Genomic DNA, 18185 nt, shown 5'->3' with positions numbered 1-18185 from the left:
AAAATGTCAAGACTCATTAAAGATTTTAGATTCACTAAACAAGATCAGTTTTTGAAAGTTTAATAAATGATGGATTACAGATACAGTATGTATAGTCTACTTAATAAAATCCAGTAGGGGGCGCTGAGAGAAAGACATACAGGATAATGATCAATCTCCCCTGTCATGCTCTGCTCCATGATCCAATGCTCCTTTATCAGACCCAAAAATTATAGAGGGACTAAGAAAAACATTTGTATTATTTTATTCATACAATTTATACCATACAATATATTTTTGAAGGGCAAGCACTTCACCACAGTTTATGGGCTGATCCAGCCAGCACAGAAGGCAGCCTAAAGAAGAGAGGCTGGGAGTTTGGGCAGTTACCAATTGTTGATCCTATCACCAGTGCAGCCTAGGACATCCCCACACATACACACTCCAGGCCAACCCCAAACAAACAAAAATTGCACTTTCAAAAACAAAGGTATAGATGGACAGTAGAGAGGCTGGTGCATTGACTGTTAAGACCCACTAACAATTTGGTGATGTCATCATGAAGATTTCCCAGCAGTGTTTCACTGGTGGAGTTCGTTTTGCATGGCCTGTTGCACCAGGTGGGTTGAGATTTCCCTTAAGAACCAATGGAATGGTCTAAAAGGAGCAACCGGGGGCACCTGGCCATGCAAAACAAATTTGACCATTAGTTCAGGGCTTGTTGCCCTTCTCCATAGGAAGATGTGCATCACCTCAACAGTGACTACTGCTCACAGGATTACTAATTTCAAATAATTAACCACAACGGTCTTTGAGTTTAAGAATAGGATTCATACATTCACTTTATCATTACTGTTTTGCCTGTAAAGCAAAATACTTCAATACATTGAAGAACAAAGAATAACTGGCCAGGTATTTGTGGGATTTCATGATCATTTAAGTTTGTAAACATCTGGTCATAAACACAGGGGCAGGGGGTGATTACCTTTCAGAAATAGGGTCCTATTCTCTCTCAACACAGTATACTTGAATTAATGCTTCTGATATAAAAGCATACATTTTGTCCTCAATAATTCAATGTCTAGCCCTATGAATTGATGTGCCTTTCTAATCAGTTGGACACTGTAGTACCTTACCAGTAACTCTGAGCGAACACAGAATGGAGAAAACACAAATAAAGCAGGTTGTCGATTGACAGACAAACTGATCAACAGTCAAATGGGAGCATCCAACACATACTTAGCTTACAGGTTTGTGCTTATATCAAAGTTCCTTGCATTTGTATATTCTATCCTGACAAGCACAATGTTACCACAATGTTATAAGAGTATGATCTAATATATACATAACAAGGTAAGGCTAAAAGCTTGCACAAGTTAATCACAAGCGTCGCTGTGTGTTACACAAGTAAAAGTTACGTTTTTCGAATTACCAACTGCATTCTGCATAGAAAAGCCTATGCCCGTTACTGTATGAGCTACAAAATAATATATATATATATTTTTTTTACAAACTGCAGTATACAGTTAACAATACCACAAACCTCTGCTTGAAATGCTCAAACAATATCTGGTATTTACTAAGCAAATTACTCACTACTCCATGGTTCACTCTGCTCATGATAGCTAGCTTGTTCATCATTAAAATAAGTCCTCTTCCTTGGACAGTCTAACCGGTGTTTTCCCTTTAACCCTAACTAGTGCTGTTCCTGGTGAGGGACTGGGGGCGACCCTGGTTCTATGCTTTCTAAAGTCAAATGTAAGAGAACGCTATCACACATCCCCATCAACAGCCCACATTAACACAGTCCACCAAACAAGCAATCCAAACCCATGTCAGGGGTCAGTAGAGAGATGTCTGAACCAAAAATAAAGCATGCTCCACAAACGAAAAACCACTAATTTGTAAGTTTTGAGAACAAAGTAAAACGATGCAAATGTGGTGGTGACAGACCTGCAATAGATCTATTAAAAATGATGTTCACTTTTTGGTTGGATATTCATAAAGTACAAGTCCTTTAAGATTAATTTCACTCTTTATACACAGTCTTACTCTTAATTCATCATTCAACATCCAGAAACAGACTGGTACAAATTGTTAACAATGTTTCTACTCTAGATTGTAACAATGTTATTCACCTATTACTGGAAATTGCATTTGACCGTAACAGGTTGGTGTTAAATATCTTGTGCAGTCAGTGTATAATATCAAAACTAGCCTGGCTAGCGATCTTCTGTTCTGTGACAATCCTGAGAAATCGACAAGATATACTTCATGTGCCAACAACGCTCCTGCCTCATAACTTCATATACATGGAGCAGTTTCTTCAATTGCAATAAGTAATATCACTATAAAAAGAGGCAGAACTATCAGTTTCAAGAACTCTGATGCCAAGAAACAAAATATTCCCCCAGAGCAGCGTAGGAAATACAATAAAACAATTTACACAAGCCAAATGTAAACATTAAACTTCATAAAAATACACAGGACATCAATTTGGACGTAAAGGGGGAATGAGATACTCTATTGCGACCTCCTGAACTGCTCACCTATTCCATTAAAGTGATAACCAAATGATCTAAGTTATTCTTTAGATCTGTGGAGGAAAGGTAGGAAAAAGCAACCACAGAAAATAAAAATGAATGTTCTCTCTCATGAGCACTGAATCACAAAAATATAGGTGCACACTTACATCCACTCAGACTTAGCATTATACACCTGTCCTTCATTAAAACTAATCTCATGTTGCAAAATATATTTTGATATTAAGAGAAAACATTTCAATAAAAACACCCTCTAAGAAAAACAGCGACTAGATCAAAGTAGTACAATGAGATTGTTAAACCTACGTGCTGTAGTGAGCAGATGGACGGTTGTGTATGGTTTAGGAAGGGTTTGTTTGGTTTAACCTGGGGGGGGGGTGTAACAGTTAGTCAGCTATGTGCATGATTATATTGGAGAGGGACAGCTCATAGGCGGAGGCAGGATCTGAAGGTTGGGGGGGTTCAGGAGACTGATCCCATGACCTCTTTGACCTCTCCACTCAGTTCTAACCTTCAATGTGCCAGGTCATTGTGGCTGGCACTCAGGTCACGACTCTTTGTCAGATGATTATTTTGCTCCTAGAGAAGGCAGAGGGAATAGGGTTCAGAATAGGATGAAGAAATACCAAAAAACCTATTCATGTAGAGGGTCCAACATCACAGATAAAACATCCTTCACATTTCCATGAAAAAAATGTCTGTTTTTCTTGAATATGGAATATTTACCTTTTATTTAACTAGACAAGTCAGTTAAGAACAAATTCTTATTTTCAATGACAGCCTAGGAACAGATTCAATATATATTGATTCCGTGCCTTGAAAAAGTATTTATACCCCTTGACATTGAGGTGTTACAGCCAGAATTCAAAACCTATTAAATTAGTTTTTTTCCTCAACCATCTACATACAATACCCCATGATGGCAAAGTAAAAACATGTTTTTAGAATATCTGCAAATGTATTGGAAATGAAATACAGAAATCTCTCATATACACAAGTATTCACACCCCTGAGTCAATACATGCTAGAATCACCTTTGGTAGCGATTACAGCCGAGTCTTTCTGGGTACCGGTAAGTCTAAGAGCTTTGCACACCTAGATTATACAATATTTGCACATTATTCTTTTAAATATTCTTCAACCTCTGTCAAATTGGTTGTGGATCATTGCTAGACAACCATTTTCAAGTGTTGCTATAGATTTAAGCAGATTTAAGTAAAACTTTAACCTCGGCCACTCATGAACATTTAGTCTTCTTCGTAAGAAACCTCAGCGTAGATTTGGCCTTGTGTTTTAGATTATTGTCCTGCTGAAAGGCGAATTCATCTCCCAGTGTCTGGTGGAAAGCAGACTGAACCAGGTTTCCTCTAGGATTTTGCCTGTGCTTAGCTCCATTCCATTTCTTTTTTATCCTGAAAAACTGCCCAGTCCTTAACGATTACAAGCCTATCCATAACATGATGCAGCCACCAATATGCTTGAAAATATGGAGCGTGGTAACTCAGTAATGTATTGGATTTGCCCCAAACATAACACTTTGTATTCAGGAAAAAAAAGTTAATTGCTTTGCTAAAGTTTTTGAAGTATTATTTTAGTGCCTTGTTGCAAACAGGATGCATGTTTTGGAATACTTTGATGTACAGGCTTCCTTTTCACTCTGTCATTTAGGTTAGTATTGAGGAGTAACTATAATGTTGATCCATCTTCAGTTTTTTCCTATTATAGCCATTAAACTCCAACTGTTTTAAAGTCACCATTGGCCTCATGGTGAAATCCCTGAGCGGTTTCCTTCCTCTCCGGCAACCGTGTTAGGAAGGACGCCTGTATCTTTGTAGTAACTGGTGTATTGACACACAACCAAAAGTGTAATTAATAACTTCACCATGCTGAAAGTGATATTCAGCATCTGTTTTTATTGTATTTTTACCAATCTACCAATAGGTGGCCTTCTTTGCGAGGCATTGGAAAACCTCCCTGGTCTTTGTGGTTGAATCGTTTTTTGAAATTCACTGCTCGACTGAGGGGCCTTACAGATCATTGTATGTGTGGGGTAGAGATGAAGTAGTCATTAAAAAATCATGTTAACACCATTATTGCACACAGAGTGAGTCCATGCAACTTGTTAAGCACATTTTTACTCCTGAATATATTTCGGTTTACCATAACAAAGGGGTTGAATACTTATTGACTCAAGACATTTCAGCTATTAATTTTTAATGAATTAGTCAAAAAATAAAAAATAAACAATTCCACTTTGACATTAGGGGGTATTATACACTGCTCAAAAAAATAAAGGGAACACTTAAAAAACACAATCACACTTATGTGAAATCAAACTGTCCACTTAGGAAACAACACTGATTGACAATAAATTTCACATGCTGTTGTGCAAATGGAATAGACAACAGGTTCCACTGGATATCATAAGGTGAATGCACCAATTTGTAAGTCGCTCTGGATAAGAGCGTCTGCTAAATGACTTAAATGTTAAATGTAAAAATGGAAATTATAGGCAATTAGCAAGACACCCCAATAAAGGAGTAGTTCTGCAGGTGGGGACCACAGACCACTTCTCAGTTCCTATGCTTCCTGGCTGATGTTTTGGTCACTTTTGAATGCTGGCGGTGCTTTCACTCTAGTGGTAGCATGAGACGGAGTCTACAACCCACACAAGTGGCTCAGGTAGTGCAGCTCATCCAGGATGGCACATCAATGCGAGCTGTGGCAAGAAGGTTTGCTGTGTCTGTCAGCGTAGTGTCCAGAGCATGGAGGCGCTACCAGGAGACAGGCCAGTAGATCAGGAGACGTGGAGGAGGCCATAGGGGGGCAACAACCCAGCAGCAGGACCGCTACCTCCGCCTTTGTGCAAGGAGGAGCAGGAGAAGCACTGCCAGAGCCCTGCAAAATGACCTCCAGCAGGCCACAAATGTGCATGTGTCTGCTCAAACAGTCAGAAACAGACTCCATGAGGGTGGTATGAGGGCCCGACGTCCACAGGTGGGGGTTGTGCTTACAGCCCAACACCGTGCAGGACGTTTGGCATTTGCCAGAGAACACCAAGATTGGCAAATTCGCCACTGGCGCCCTGTGCTCTTCACAGATGAAAGCAGGTTCACACTGAGCACATGTGACAGACGTGACAGAGTCTGGAGACGCCGTGGAGAACGTTCTGCTGCCCGCAACATCCTCCAGCATGACCGGTTTGGCGGTGGGTCAGTCATGGTGTGGGGTGGCATTTCTTTGGGGGGCCGCACAGCCCTCCATGTGCTCGCCAGAGGTAGCCTGACTGCCATTAGGTACTGAGATGAGATCCTCAGACCCTTTGTGAGACCATATGCTGGTGCGGTTGGCCCTGGGTTCCTCCTAATGCAAGACAATGCTAGACCTCATGTGGCTGGAGTGTGTCAGCAGTTCCTGCAAGAGGAAGGCATTGATGCTATGGACTGGCCCGCCCGTTCCCCAGACCTGAATCCAATTGAGCACATCTGGGACTACATGTCTCGCTCCATCCACCAACGCCACGTTGCACCACAGACTGTCCAGGAGTTGGCGGATGCTTTAGTCCAGGTCTGGGAGGAGATCCCTCAGGAGACCATCCGCCACCTCATCAGGAGCATGCCCAGGCGTTGTAGGGAGGTCATACAGGCACGTGGAGGCCACACACTACTGAGCCTCATTTTGACTTGTTTTAAGGACATTACATCAAAGTTGGATCAGCCTGTAGTGTGGTTTTCCACTTTAATTTTGTGTGTGACTCCAAATCCAGACCTCCAATCCATAAATTGGATTTCCATTGATTATTTTTGTGTGATTTTGTTGTCAGCACATTCAACTATGTAAAGAAAAAAGTATTTAATAAGATTATTTCTTTCATTCAGATCTAGGATGTGTTGTTTGTGTTCACTTTATTTTTTTGAGCAGTATATTTAGGCCAGTGACCAAAAATCGTCATCAATTTTAAATTCAGGCTGTAATACATAACGTGGAAAAAGTCAAGGGGTGTGAATACTTTCTGAAGGCACTGTTGAGTATTGCTATTGAGTATTTGGGGAATGTGGTATATAATATGAGATGTGACGCCAATGTCAAAATCTGGAGCTCAGTGACAGTGATGAGTGGTGCGCAGACCGGCACTGTATTCTGGAGTCACACCCTTATCGTATGGTGGGTTGGCAGAACCAGTATATCACCATGTAGAAAGGTCCAGTGATGCAGATTCTCAAATCAATCCATTCAGATGAATCTTTCTGAACAATTGATACAAGTCAGTTAATAACAGGAGTAAAACTTTAAAAAGGTTGCTGTTGATCTAGTTGCAAACTATTATCCCTGGTTCATCTTTGATCTCATTTCCTCACTCATCATACAGCCACAGAAATCAACTGTCAAAAGGTGTTATTTCCCACATCTACCTTGCACATCATTCATTATTGCGAGTTGTGACTAAGGGGTTATAAAGTAGAGAGAACACCATGAAAAACATGTTAGTCTGTGAACCACTGATGTTACCACACACACATGTACGCCATTTCATTAGTGACCAATTTCTGAGATGACTGCCCAGGTGAAGAGGGGCAAGGTCCAGTTTGATCACAGATCACAACCAAGAGGACCATTGGGAATTTTAATTTCATAAAGTGAGGTCTCAGAGAGTAGTGTAAGAAAATGAGGGAGGTAGATAAACAAAGGGGAGGATGAGCGAGGAGACCCAGAAAACAATGGGGCAAGATTGGGTGATGTGAAAAACGGAGAGAGGGGGAGAAAGAGACAGTTGGGCTCCTTACTTGGTAGAGGTCTCCGGCAGCATTGTCCACCACGTTTAGAACACCTAGTGAACTGGCTCGCTTCATGCTGCATCCAGAACAGTGACATGCAAGGAGATGTCGGTGAGGGGTCGAGGGTCAGGGGTGAGAAGGACATGTGGCCAATGGAGATGGTATGTGGGTTAATAACTATAATGAGACCCACTCACATGTTAGTTTCCCCAGACAATGCCCCCACACAAATACATAAAATCATACTCTTTAACCCTGTTTAAATTGGGGGCACCACACCTGTACATTTGTAAGTAGAATCTTTGAAGCCGAATGTGCTGGAAAGCACAGCAAACTTTAAGTGTGCCCCTCTCACACCAGAGATACAAAATATCCAAATCAGTAGTTCAGTCAAATGCCATTTTTGGGCTTTTCTTTACCCTATAACATATGGGTTGAAGGACATACTTAACAAAAGTTCATGTGTGACAAAACAATTGATTTAAAGGGAGAATTTTGAGCCAAATTCATTTGTGCCTGTTGCAATAGGAAGAATATTGTTTTGTATTGATCAATACAGAGTTCTCTACTGTCTCCTGGATTAGACAGAAGTCATCATAAATGGGGTTAATTCAACATCGAAGAATTAGAAGCAAAAAGAGGAAAATTAATCAAAGAATACAGAATTCCAGCAAACAGATGAGGCATGCTGTAGCCATTCGCTTGGAAAAGTTTATTTGTCAATAAAAGCACAACACAGCACAGACAGATGTATTAGAATATTAAAATAAAAGATGCCCATGCAGAAAAAAATAAGTTATGACAAAAATTCACTAAGAAACTATTGAAAATAAACATTAATATTTGCACCTTCTTCAAATGTAGACAATTTTGGCAAGAAAATGAACAAAATACGCATTTCATAGGCAGAAATGCAGGCATTTCAAAGCAGACAATGAGTAGTAGTGTGGTTATCTAAAGCGCTCAGCCATTCTCTTTAGTCTCCAGATTGTCCATCACAGCTGATTGAGAGTACTCTGTGTACAACAGAATAAACTAGGCAGAGCAACAGATGTGACTTTTTATACAAATTATAAGGACATTAAATAGAGACGCTGCTGACTGAGACACTCTGTGTCCTAGTACTCTGCCCGACTCCCTGCCAGTCAGCTCGAAGCACTTCCTATACTGGACATATCCACACAGGCAACATAGTCGGGAATACTACCCTGCTTCTAGAGTGATATTGTGCCAGTGAGAGTCAGTACCAGTCACAATATGTGGCATTCATAGTGTATGCCAGTGAAAGTGCACAAGTATCAGCCACTTGAATGTGTTAGTTAGTGCAACCCCCAGTGATTCATGACTTGTGCCAAACAGGACTCAGAGATACACAGAGTTAACCCACAGCAGAGTAGAGATCCCTCCAGAAGCAGGGTGGCTTAGTCTTTTCTAGGCAGATCTAGTGGCAGCACACCAATCCAGTGGAGCGAGGTGGAGAGGAGGGGCCTCACCCATGGGGCCATATGTGCATTAGGGGTCAAGGGTTCAAAGGTGAGGGGGATAGTTACCCAGGGTTTTTGGGCTCGCTCTCCCGTGAGCCACCGCCCTTCAGCTTGCGGACCAGTTTCTCGCTGCTGCGGCGAATAGAGGCACGGAGTTTACTGAAGGAGCCGCTCCGCTTCAGAGAACCAGAACCGTCCTGATGAGAGAGGCCAGAGGGTTACACTCTCACGCACACACACACTCTCACACACACACACACACACACACACACACACACACAGAGATCTGGTTCAGCAAATTATTTCCATAGACATCTGTCTGCATATGTGATGGACTGTGCATATGAGGGTGTGCTTGTCATGTGTATCTGATTAGACTCTCTGTTCAGACAAAATGTCGACCTCAGTGTGCTATTCAGAAATGATGCTATAAAGAAATCAGAGAAGCCCTCCAAAAACCTCTTATGAGGTCAGGCTGTCACAATAGTTATCTTGGGTCAACAGAGCACAGCAATTCAATTCCTTCAGTAATCTACTTTTGTCCCAAGGCAGGCATGTTGCTTTGCCTGCCTTATCTTCGAGAGGGAACAAACAAAGAGGCTACAGGCAAAGATCTGGGTGAGCAAAGAGTTAAGTTTTATTAGAAGTTAAGAAAGACAGTGTAAGATCTGATGCACAAACAGACACGACAGAGTAGATTAGTAGGAGCCATGAAGAGAAGTGTCCAGATTCTGCACTGTAGAGCCAGGCTTGTCCCACCCCTCTGTCCTTTACCATCCCACCCATTCCCCATTTGTCTACGTATATACAGTAATATACAGGAGCTGCCGTGTCTTCTGATGTCATGATCACAAGGGGGCATCACAACACAAGTTAGACATCAATAGGACCATATGGAGCACGGGATCTAACACTAAAGAAAGTACACAGTATCCTGCTGCCACCATGGTGCACTGACGGAGCATACAGTATGATTATCATGCCACCAGCTTAGTATTTCCACTGTTAGTTAAATCACTACGAGCAAGAGCAGTCCGGTATGCATCGGTCAGTACTAGTAAATGCTAAACACTCAACACCACCACACAGAGATAGTTAGAAACTCCTCAAGTGAGAGAGCGAGGAGACAGAGTATTTAAGTACAGTAAGAGTAAGATAAGGTAATGGCAGGAGTGGCTTGGAATGGTTCTGGGACAGAGCCCAGAACCCCTGTCCCAATGACATTGGATAGAGCTGGGGTCAGCTTGGCCCAATGTGTCCCTGTAGAGTAACCAGACAGACAGCCCAGAGGAGAGCAGGGGACCAGAGTCTGAAGAGAGGACAACTGCAAAGCTGGAGGGGTGGCAGGCGTCCATCATGCAGAAGACAAGTTTTTAGAACCACAACAAGGCATCTGGAGTTATGCCTGCCAGTCAGACAGGGATGGAGAGAGAGAGAGGTAGACAGAATGAAAGAGACAGAGGGTATTGAAAAATAGAGATGAAAAGGTAGAATAAAGTGAGATGGGGAGAGAAAAATGTGAAGTTGGTAAGAGGAAACGAGAGGAAGTCAGACAGACAGAAGCAGTAAGCCAAAGGGTTTCCCCGTCAGAGACATTTCTCCACGTAGAGTTGTGGATGTGCTTTACTACTGCAGAAGGCATCAACACTCAACAGTTGCATCAACTAAGGAGCATAACAGGAGAAAGGAAGCTTAAAGCAACAAAATAAAATGTAAAAATAGACCTAGGGAAAAGGAAGAGTAAAAAATCATGGATGAATGAATTAAAGAAGCCTTAATACATCAACTGATCATAAACATCCAACCGCCTCAAATATAGGCTTAGTGCATCCTGAAGCAAAGGTAGCATGGAGCTGGGGTTTTAACTGCTGTTCCAACTGCTGTTCCCTGTCTTTGACCTCAGAGCCTTAATGGCCAGTTAAAGCATCTCTCATAATACATACAACACGGAGTTAACCAGTACGAGCTGTATAGTCCCGTGTAGCTCAGTTGGTAGAGCATGGTGTTTGCAACGCCAGGGTTGTGGGTTCGATTCCCACGGGGGACCAGTACGGAGAAAGAATTTATGAAATGTATGCATTCACTACTGTAAGTCGCTCTGGACAAGAGCGTCTGCTAAATGACTAAAATGTAAATGTAAAAAAAATGAGCTGGCCAGTATGAGTTAACCAGTATGAGCTGGCCAGTATGAGATAACCAGTATGAGCTGGCCAGTATGAGATAACCAGTATGAGCTGGCCAGTATGAGTTAACCAGTATGAGCTGGCCAGTATGAGTTAACCAGTATGAGCTGGCCAGTATGAGATAACCAGTATGAGCTGGCCAGTATGAGATAACCAGTATGAGCTGGCCAGTATGAGTTAGCCAGTATGAGTTAGCCAGTATGAGTTAGCCAGTATGAGTTAACCAGTATGAGCTGGCCAGTATGAGTTAACCAGTATGAGCTGGCCAGTATACTGCTCAATTTGGTAGTTATGTCATTTTGAAAGCAAATGAATATAACAGTTAACTCATACTGGCCAACTCAATTCAGTATATTAAATATTATCCACAAAATGGTCAACATGACTATAAACCCAAATAAAAACCATTTAGATTCTCCAACACTATCCAGCTTGTGTATTCTAACCCAGTTTGGTTTCTATAACACTGTACAAAGCCATCGGCCATTTTCCACAGCCAAGTTCAGAAGGCCTGAGGCTCAACCACAGGCAAATCAAATCACCGGAAAAAATGGAAAAGAGGAGAGATACTGTGTCTGGAGAACAGTCTGTCTTCACACAGTTATATCATAGTTGCACACACAATAGCACAGGTTTTACTCAGACAGGAGACAAGTTAGCCCACCACAGAATGCACAGACAAGGGGATGCAGACAGTAGACACTCAGAATCACATCTGCCCATGGGACAGGCCCAGGGCGGATGCTGCCCCACCTCTACCTGGTAACAAGCTGCCACTGGATGCAGAGGAAAAGACAGCAGGAGTACTGTATCACGATCAACATACATGTATACGTCTGTCCATCCAGTATGTATTATGCCTCTGACAGAGGAAACAGCTGTACAGGTCACACAAACACATACTGTAGATGCTTGAGCATGCACACACACACACACCTAAGCAGACACCAATTGGCAGGTAAGTACAGACAACAATAATGACATCCCACACTCAAAACACACACATGATGAAAGTGTCAGAGGGACTCTGAAGATGTACAGTACAGAGCCCACATGCATCAGTAGTGATGAGAACATGAATAAGTCATCATGGCAACATTAGAGGTGTGGTTTAACACACAGGTTAACATACTGACTGGATAGTGTGAGTGTCTGACAGACCCAGTCCAATAGGTGTGCAGTACAGTAGAGAACACAGGTTAGGAATGTGTCTGAGCCCAGTCACCCCGGAGCCTTGAGGTGCAGACCAGGCAGGCAAGGGACTCCCAGGATGAGATGCTGATTGGTTGTCTTGGACACTACGGTTATGTTGCTAGGGGAGCAGGAAAGTTCTGAATAGCAGACTACAGCAGTGAGTGTTGTGTAGTTCGCAAACATACACTGTGACCAAGTGGACTTTACTGCAGTACTCAGATAAAGACAGAGGGAATAGCATACAGCTGTAAGACTACTGCAAGGAGAGGACGTGTTAGTTGTGAGCAAAATACTGCTTGCTGCAAGCATAATAGAAGCATAAAAACATATTGCTTCTATAATAGGCACATTAACTTGCTGGCACAGAGGTCTGGGAAGAAATACGTTTTCCGTAAGCAGCTGGAGTGTTCACTCCGTTAGTTGAGGATTATAAGCATCGGTGTAGACTAGAAGCATTAATGTAGAGCTGAGGTGATTATTACCACATTCAATCAGCATTATAACTTATAACTAGCTTTCACACCAACAATAGGGAGTCAGAGAATCTAGGAGAGTTACCATCAATGTTACCACTGGCAACTCATCAAATAATTTACAAGTTGTAGGGGATATGCACTTTAAGAATAGGTAAGAAATAACTTTCTCTCTAAGGGGTGTGTGTCTGTACCCCCCTCCCTATACCGTGTGTGGCCTGGGCTGTGTACTGTACTTACCCCATTCCACTCCACGCTCATACTCACTTCCTCACCCCCGTCCGGGCCGCTCTCGTACTTAACCGTGGTGTCGGAGGTCAGACTCTCACGGCTCCGCTGCTTCTCCCGCGCCTCCGGCTCGCTCAGAACATCCGCCACACGCTGCTTGTGCACTGTGTCCAGACCCTGGCCACATGGACAGGAGACACACACATTAACAAACACATTCAGACACATTATGAACCAAATAAACACGTACAAAGATAAAGACAGACAAATTTAAAAATCTGGAGCATTTTCATGAGCCATCTACAGTGATCAACATCATGTGTTGGATGTTGATATGGATTTGTTTACAATAGTTGAAAGGCAGGACCTGCTAATATTTCAGTTAAGCTGCTGGACCAATGATACTCCAACAGTGCGTTCACCTTGACTTTCATATGACCCTGGCCTGGCAAATATTATTCAAGCATGTGAGTGTCAGAAGAGGAAAGTGGTCACACCTGTTTTCTGGAGCGCTTTGCTGCCTCCTCCAGTGTCTCTGCCGCCTCAAATTTCCCCTGCCGCCTGTAGAGGGCGCCCAGATTCTTCAGGGTGGTGGTTACTGTGGGGCTGGGGGCAGACATTATAAACACATCATGAACTAATGATGTAATCACATACAGAACAGTCCATGAGTTTCCAGACTCAACACAGACCTGTCAACTTTACAGGCCTTGTACCAGCCACCATACTCTCCGAACAGAGAGCCGTCCTGCTGCTTTCCCTGGAAGAGAGAAGAACCGCCACATCCATCAGTTGTCAGGATTTAAGGACTTCAAACGCTAATGACAAACATCCAAATTGAGAGATTACAGTTCATCACAATTTCTTCAGCAGTCTAAATTGATGACCCTTTCATACCGTGACTGAAACACTTTTCCCTGTCAGTTGTGAAAGTTCAGCCACAACAGTCAGTAGTGACACATGCCACGGCCCTTAGTGAAAGTGGACCCTCTATCATCCCTCTCACATAAACACCCTCTCTCTCACCTTGCTCTGTTCCTCTCTCTCCTCAGCATGCATCCAAATGGGTTTGTTCTCATCTGCAGAGCCAGAGACCAAAAACAACAATCATACAAATGCAGGTCCAAAAATATATTGACAGACATTCAGGCAGTCTGGTCTGGCTCAAAGTATTAGAACATTCAACTGAAAGGTCACTGTTGTTTTCAGAAGCGCATTTCCACTAAAATGATGACAGCAGCCTGAAAACAAACTTTTACATGTATTTATTATTTAACTAGGCGAGTCAGTTAAGAACAAATTCTTATTTACAATGAAGGCCTATCCCGACCAAACCGGGACGACGCTGGGCCAATTGTGCACCGCCCTACGGGACTCCCAATCACAGCTGGATGTGATGCAGCCTGGATTCGAACCAGGTACTGTGTTGCCTCTTGCACTGAGATGCAGTGCCTTAGACCACTGAACCACTCGGGAGCCCATCAAATGACAGATTGTGTGTGTGTGTCTCTCTCCGTGGGTACCAGAAATCACCACAAATATAGTAAAACAAGGAAAATTCTCGCTCGTGGAGACATTTCCCAGGTCCCCACAAGGACAAAGGCTATTTTAGGTTTAGGGGTTAGGTTTAGGAGTTAGGTTTTAGGGAAATAGGATTTTGAATAGAAATCAATTTAATGGCCCCACAAGGATAGTAAAACATATGCTGCGTGAGAGTGTGTCTTACCGTCTACAGAGCCAAACTCCCTCTCATGTGCGCGGGTAAGGATCTCTTTGTACAGAGTTTCAGCTTGCTTGAACTTCCCCTGCTTCAGGTAACAGGACGCCTTGGAGAGGAAGAGAGAGAATGTAAGAATATGATCTTCAAAAAGCAAGAAAATCTTCTTCTCATACCTCATTAGAAAATGTGCAGTCATTTTTCAAAGCCAGTGATCTCTTAACCCCTATGTGACCCTCTCACCAGGTTGTTCTTGGTCTTAGCCACGTTGGGGTCGTCAGGGCCCAGTTTGGTCTGGTAGATCTCCAGGGCCCGCTGGTAGTAGTACTCCACCTCCTCGTACTTGCCCTGGTTCTGACACAGCAGGGCCAGGTTGTTCAGCTGCTTGGCAACGTCTGGGTGGTCCTTACCCAGAACCTGGACAGGAGGCGGCGATGGGGAGGCCATGTAAATATAAAACGGTGAGCAGTAAAAGCAATAATGGGTCAGCTTCTCAAAGTAAGGTGGCAAGAAAGGAGTTTATCACAACAAAAGGAGACGGCCTGTGTTTTCCACAAGTACATAGAGTAGCCAAATAGAACAAGTAGCCAGCCAGGCTTTTTTTTTCTTTACCCCCTGGGTAAATTTATTTTTTGCAGAAGGAGCTCTATTTTGGTGGCCCCTGGTACATTCAAATGCTTTAATTCCATCAAAACATTAATGCCTCGATTCCATTTATTTTTTTATTTTTTTTACATTTTAGTCATTTAGCATAGTTAGTGCATTCATCTTAAGATGAACACATATCACAGGCATAGAAAGTTCTATTTATTTTGAGGTGGCAGAACGAAGTGCTCCCGTTGGGGTGTAGGAAGGTAGGGAGGGGCAGTTCCTCTTGTGTTCCATAGGTAAACACCATGGTCTTGCAAGCTTCAAATGGAAGCCAGGGAAATGTGCAGAAGAGCGGGGTGACAGAACTCGGGAAGGTTGAAAACCAGGCAGGCTGCAGCATTCTGGATAAGTTGCAGGGGGTTGACGGCACAAGCGGGGTGCCCAGCCAACAGCGAGTTGCAGTAGTCCAGACGGGAGAGGACAAGTGCCCGTATTAGGACCTGCGCCGCTTCCTGTGTGTGAGGTAGGGTTGTACTCTACGGATGTTGTAGAGCATGAACCTGCAGGAGCGAGTCACTGCTAGAACTGAGCCCTGTGGGACACCAGTAGTGAGAGTATGTGGCGCAGACACAGATCCTCTCCACATCCCCTTGTAGGAGGGCCCGCCAGGTAGGATGTAATCCAAGAGTGTGCAGCGCCTGAGCCGCCCAGCCCTGAGAGGGTGGAGAGGAGGATCTAATGGTTCACAGTGTCGAAGGCAGCGGATAGATCTAGGAGGATGAGAACAGAAGAGAGTCAGCTTAGGCAGTGCGGAGAGCCTCCGTGACACAGAGAAGAGCAGCCTTGGTTGAGGGACCAGTCTTGAAACTTGACTGGTTAGGGTCAAGAAGATCGTTCTGAGAGAGATACGGAGAAAGTTGATCAGAGACGGAACGCTCAAGTGTTTTGGAAAGAAAAGAAAGGGATAGTGCATTTCAGATTCCATTTTCCATCTGAAATACAAAAGCTAAATTGTTTACCTCTCATATCGGAAACATTTGTTGTGGCATTTTGTAGAAATACATGACTAACATTTTAACTACTGGAATATTATATTATCTAAGTCTATATGACCAGGACTATTTTTAAATAAGACAACAAACCTTTAACAGTCTTCTCTTGAGATGAAAGGCTTATTTACAGTTTTAATGCAAGATATGAATTGCCACAATGTTTGTTCTTCATATTATGTACAGTACCAGGTTTGGACACACCTACTCATTCAAGGACTTCTTTATTTTTTACAATTTTCTACATTGTAGAATAATAGTGAAGACAAAAACTATGAAATAACATATGGAATCATGTAGTAACCAAAAAAAAATTAAACAAATGAAAATATTGTCACCCTTTGCCTTGACAGCATTGCACACTCTTAGCATTCTCTCAACCAGCTTCATGAGGTAGTCACCTGGAATGCATTTCAATTAACAGGTGTACCTTTGGGGCGGTAGGTAGCCTAGTGGTTAGAGCGTTGGGCCAGTAACCGAAAGGTTTCTGAATCGAATCACCGAGCTGACAAGGTAAAAATCTGTCGTTTTGCCTCTCCCCGGTAGGCCGTCATTGTAAATAAGAATTTGTTCTTAACTGACATGCCGAGTTGAAGGTTAAATGTAAAAAAAACTATGTTTTAAGTTAATTTGTGAAATGTCTTTCCTTCTTAATGCGTTTGAGACAATCAAAAAGACCAAGTCCATATTATGGCAAGAACAGCTCAAATAAGGAAAGAGAAACAACAGTCCATTACTTTAAGACATGAAGGTCAGTCAATCCGGAACATTTCAAGAACTTTGAAAGTTTCTTCAAGTGCAGTCACAAAAACAATCAGGTGGTATGATGAAACTGGCTCTCAGGAAGACCACCACAGGAAAGGAAGACCCAGAGTTACCTCTGCTGCAGAGGATAAGTTCATTAGAGTTACCAGCCTCAGAATGCAGCCCCCAAAAAATGTTCAGACGACATCAGCAACAAATGTTTAGAGGAGACTGCGTGAATCAGGCCTTCATGGTCGAAATGCTACAAAGAAAGCACTACTAAAAGGACACCAATAAGAAGAAGAGACTTTATTGGGAAAGAAACAAGAGCAATGGACATTAGAAATCTGTCCTTTGGTCTGATGAGTCCAAATGAGATGTGGTGGTGTGATGGTGCTTTGCTGACACTATCAGTGATTTATTTAGAATTCAAGAAACACTTAACCAGCATGGCTACCACAGCAATCTGAAGCGATATGCCATCCCATCTGGTTTGCGCTTAGTGGAACTATCATTTGTTTTTCAACAGGACAAATGACCCAAAACACACCTCCAGGCTGTGTAAGGGCTATTTGACCAAGGAGGAGAGTGATGGAGTGCTGCATCAGATGACCTGACCTAAACAATCACCCAACTTCACTCCAATTGAGATGGTTTGGGATGAGTTGGACTGCAGAGTGAAAGCAAAGCAGCCAACAAGTGCTCAGCATATGTGCAACTCCTTCAAGACGGTTGGAAAAGCATTGCTCATGAAGCTGGTTGAGAGAATGCCAAGAGCGTGCAAAGCTACTTTCAAGAATATAAAATCTAAAATGTATTTTGATTTGTTTAACACTTCTTTGGTTACTACATGATTCCATGTGTTATTTCATAGTTTTGACGTCTTCACTATTATTCTTCAATGTAGACAATAGTAAAAATAAAGAAAAACTCTTGAATGAGTAGAAGTCCAAACTTTTGACTGGTACTGTAATTTTTTAAAACAGAAAAATGACGTAACAGCCCACAATATTTTGAAAACAAATTAAAGGATTTAGTTTTACAGGTTTCCGTTTTTACACATTTTGTTACGTTACAGCCTTATTCTAACATGGATTTTTTTTTAAAGTTCCTCAACCCACCCACCCACCCACCCACACACACACACACACACACACACACACACACACACACACACACACACACAATGCAAAAATAGGTTTAGACATTTTTGCTAATGTATTAA

General features: G+C 42.6%; 1 protein-coding gene across 13 annotated transcripts in view; it reads right to left on the bottom strand.

Moving 5' to 3' along the window:
* Positions 1-228: 228 nt before the first annotated feature.
* LOC115162224 (kinesin light chain 1) overlaps positions 229-18185 on the bottom strand; it is a 39242-nt gene continuing 21285 nt past the window's right edge. For 2 of the 13 annotated variants that reach the window (XM_029713324.1, XM_029713323.1), the window contains exons 8-15: positions 14820-14993; positions 14586-14685; positions 13886-13938; positions 13552-13619; positions 13357-13465; positions 12872-13036; positions 8848-8978; positions 6567-7373 (exon numbers count right to left, since the gene is read on the bottom strand). In XM_029713324.1, the coding sequence (XP_029569184.1) occupies positions 7028-7373; positions 8848-8978; positions 12872-13036; positions 13357-13465; positions 13552-13619; positions 13886-13938; positions 14586-14685; positions 14820-14993 (1146 nt within the window). In that variant the 3' untranslated portion in view covers positions 6567-7027. Of the gene's footprint in view, positions 3102-6566; positions 7475-8847; positions 10187-12871; positions 13037-13356; positions 13466-13551; positions 13620-13885; positions 13939-14585; positions 14686-14819; positions 14994-18185 lie in introns of those variants that run through there. The other 11 variants (XM_029713329.1, XM_029713328.1, XM_029713330.1 and 8 more) reach the window with 11 other exon arrangements.

The sequence above is a fragment of the Salmo trutta genome, chromosome 25 (assembly GCF_901001165.1).
Source record: "Salmo trutta chromosome 25, fSalTru1.1, whole genome shotgun sequence".
NCBI classification, from domain to species: Eukaryota; Metazoa; Chordata; class Actinopteri; order Salmoniformes; family Salmonidae; genus Salmo; species Salmo trutta.
This window is presented reverse-complemented; position numbering and strand designations above follow the sequence as displayed.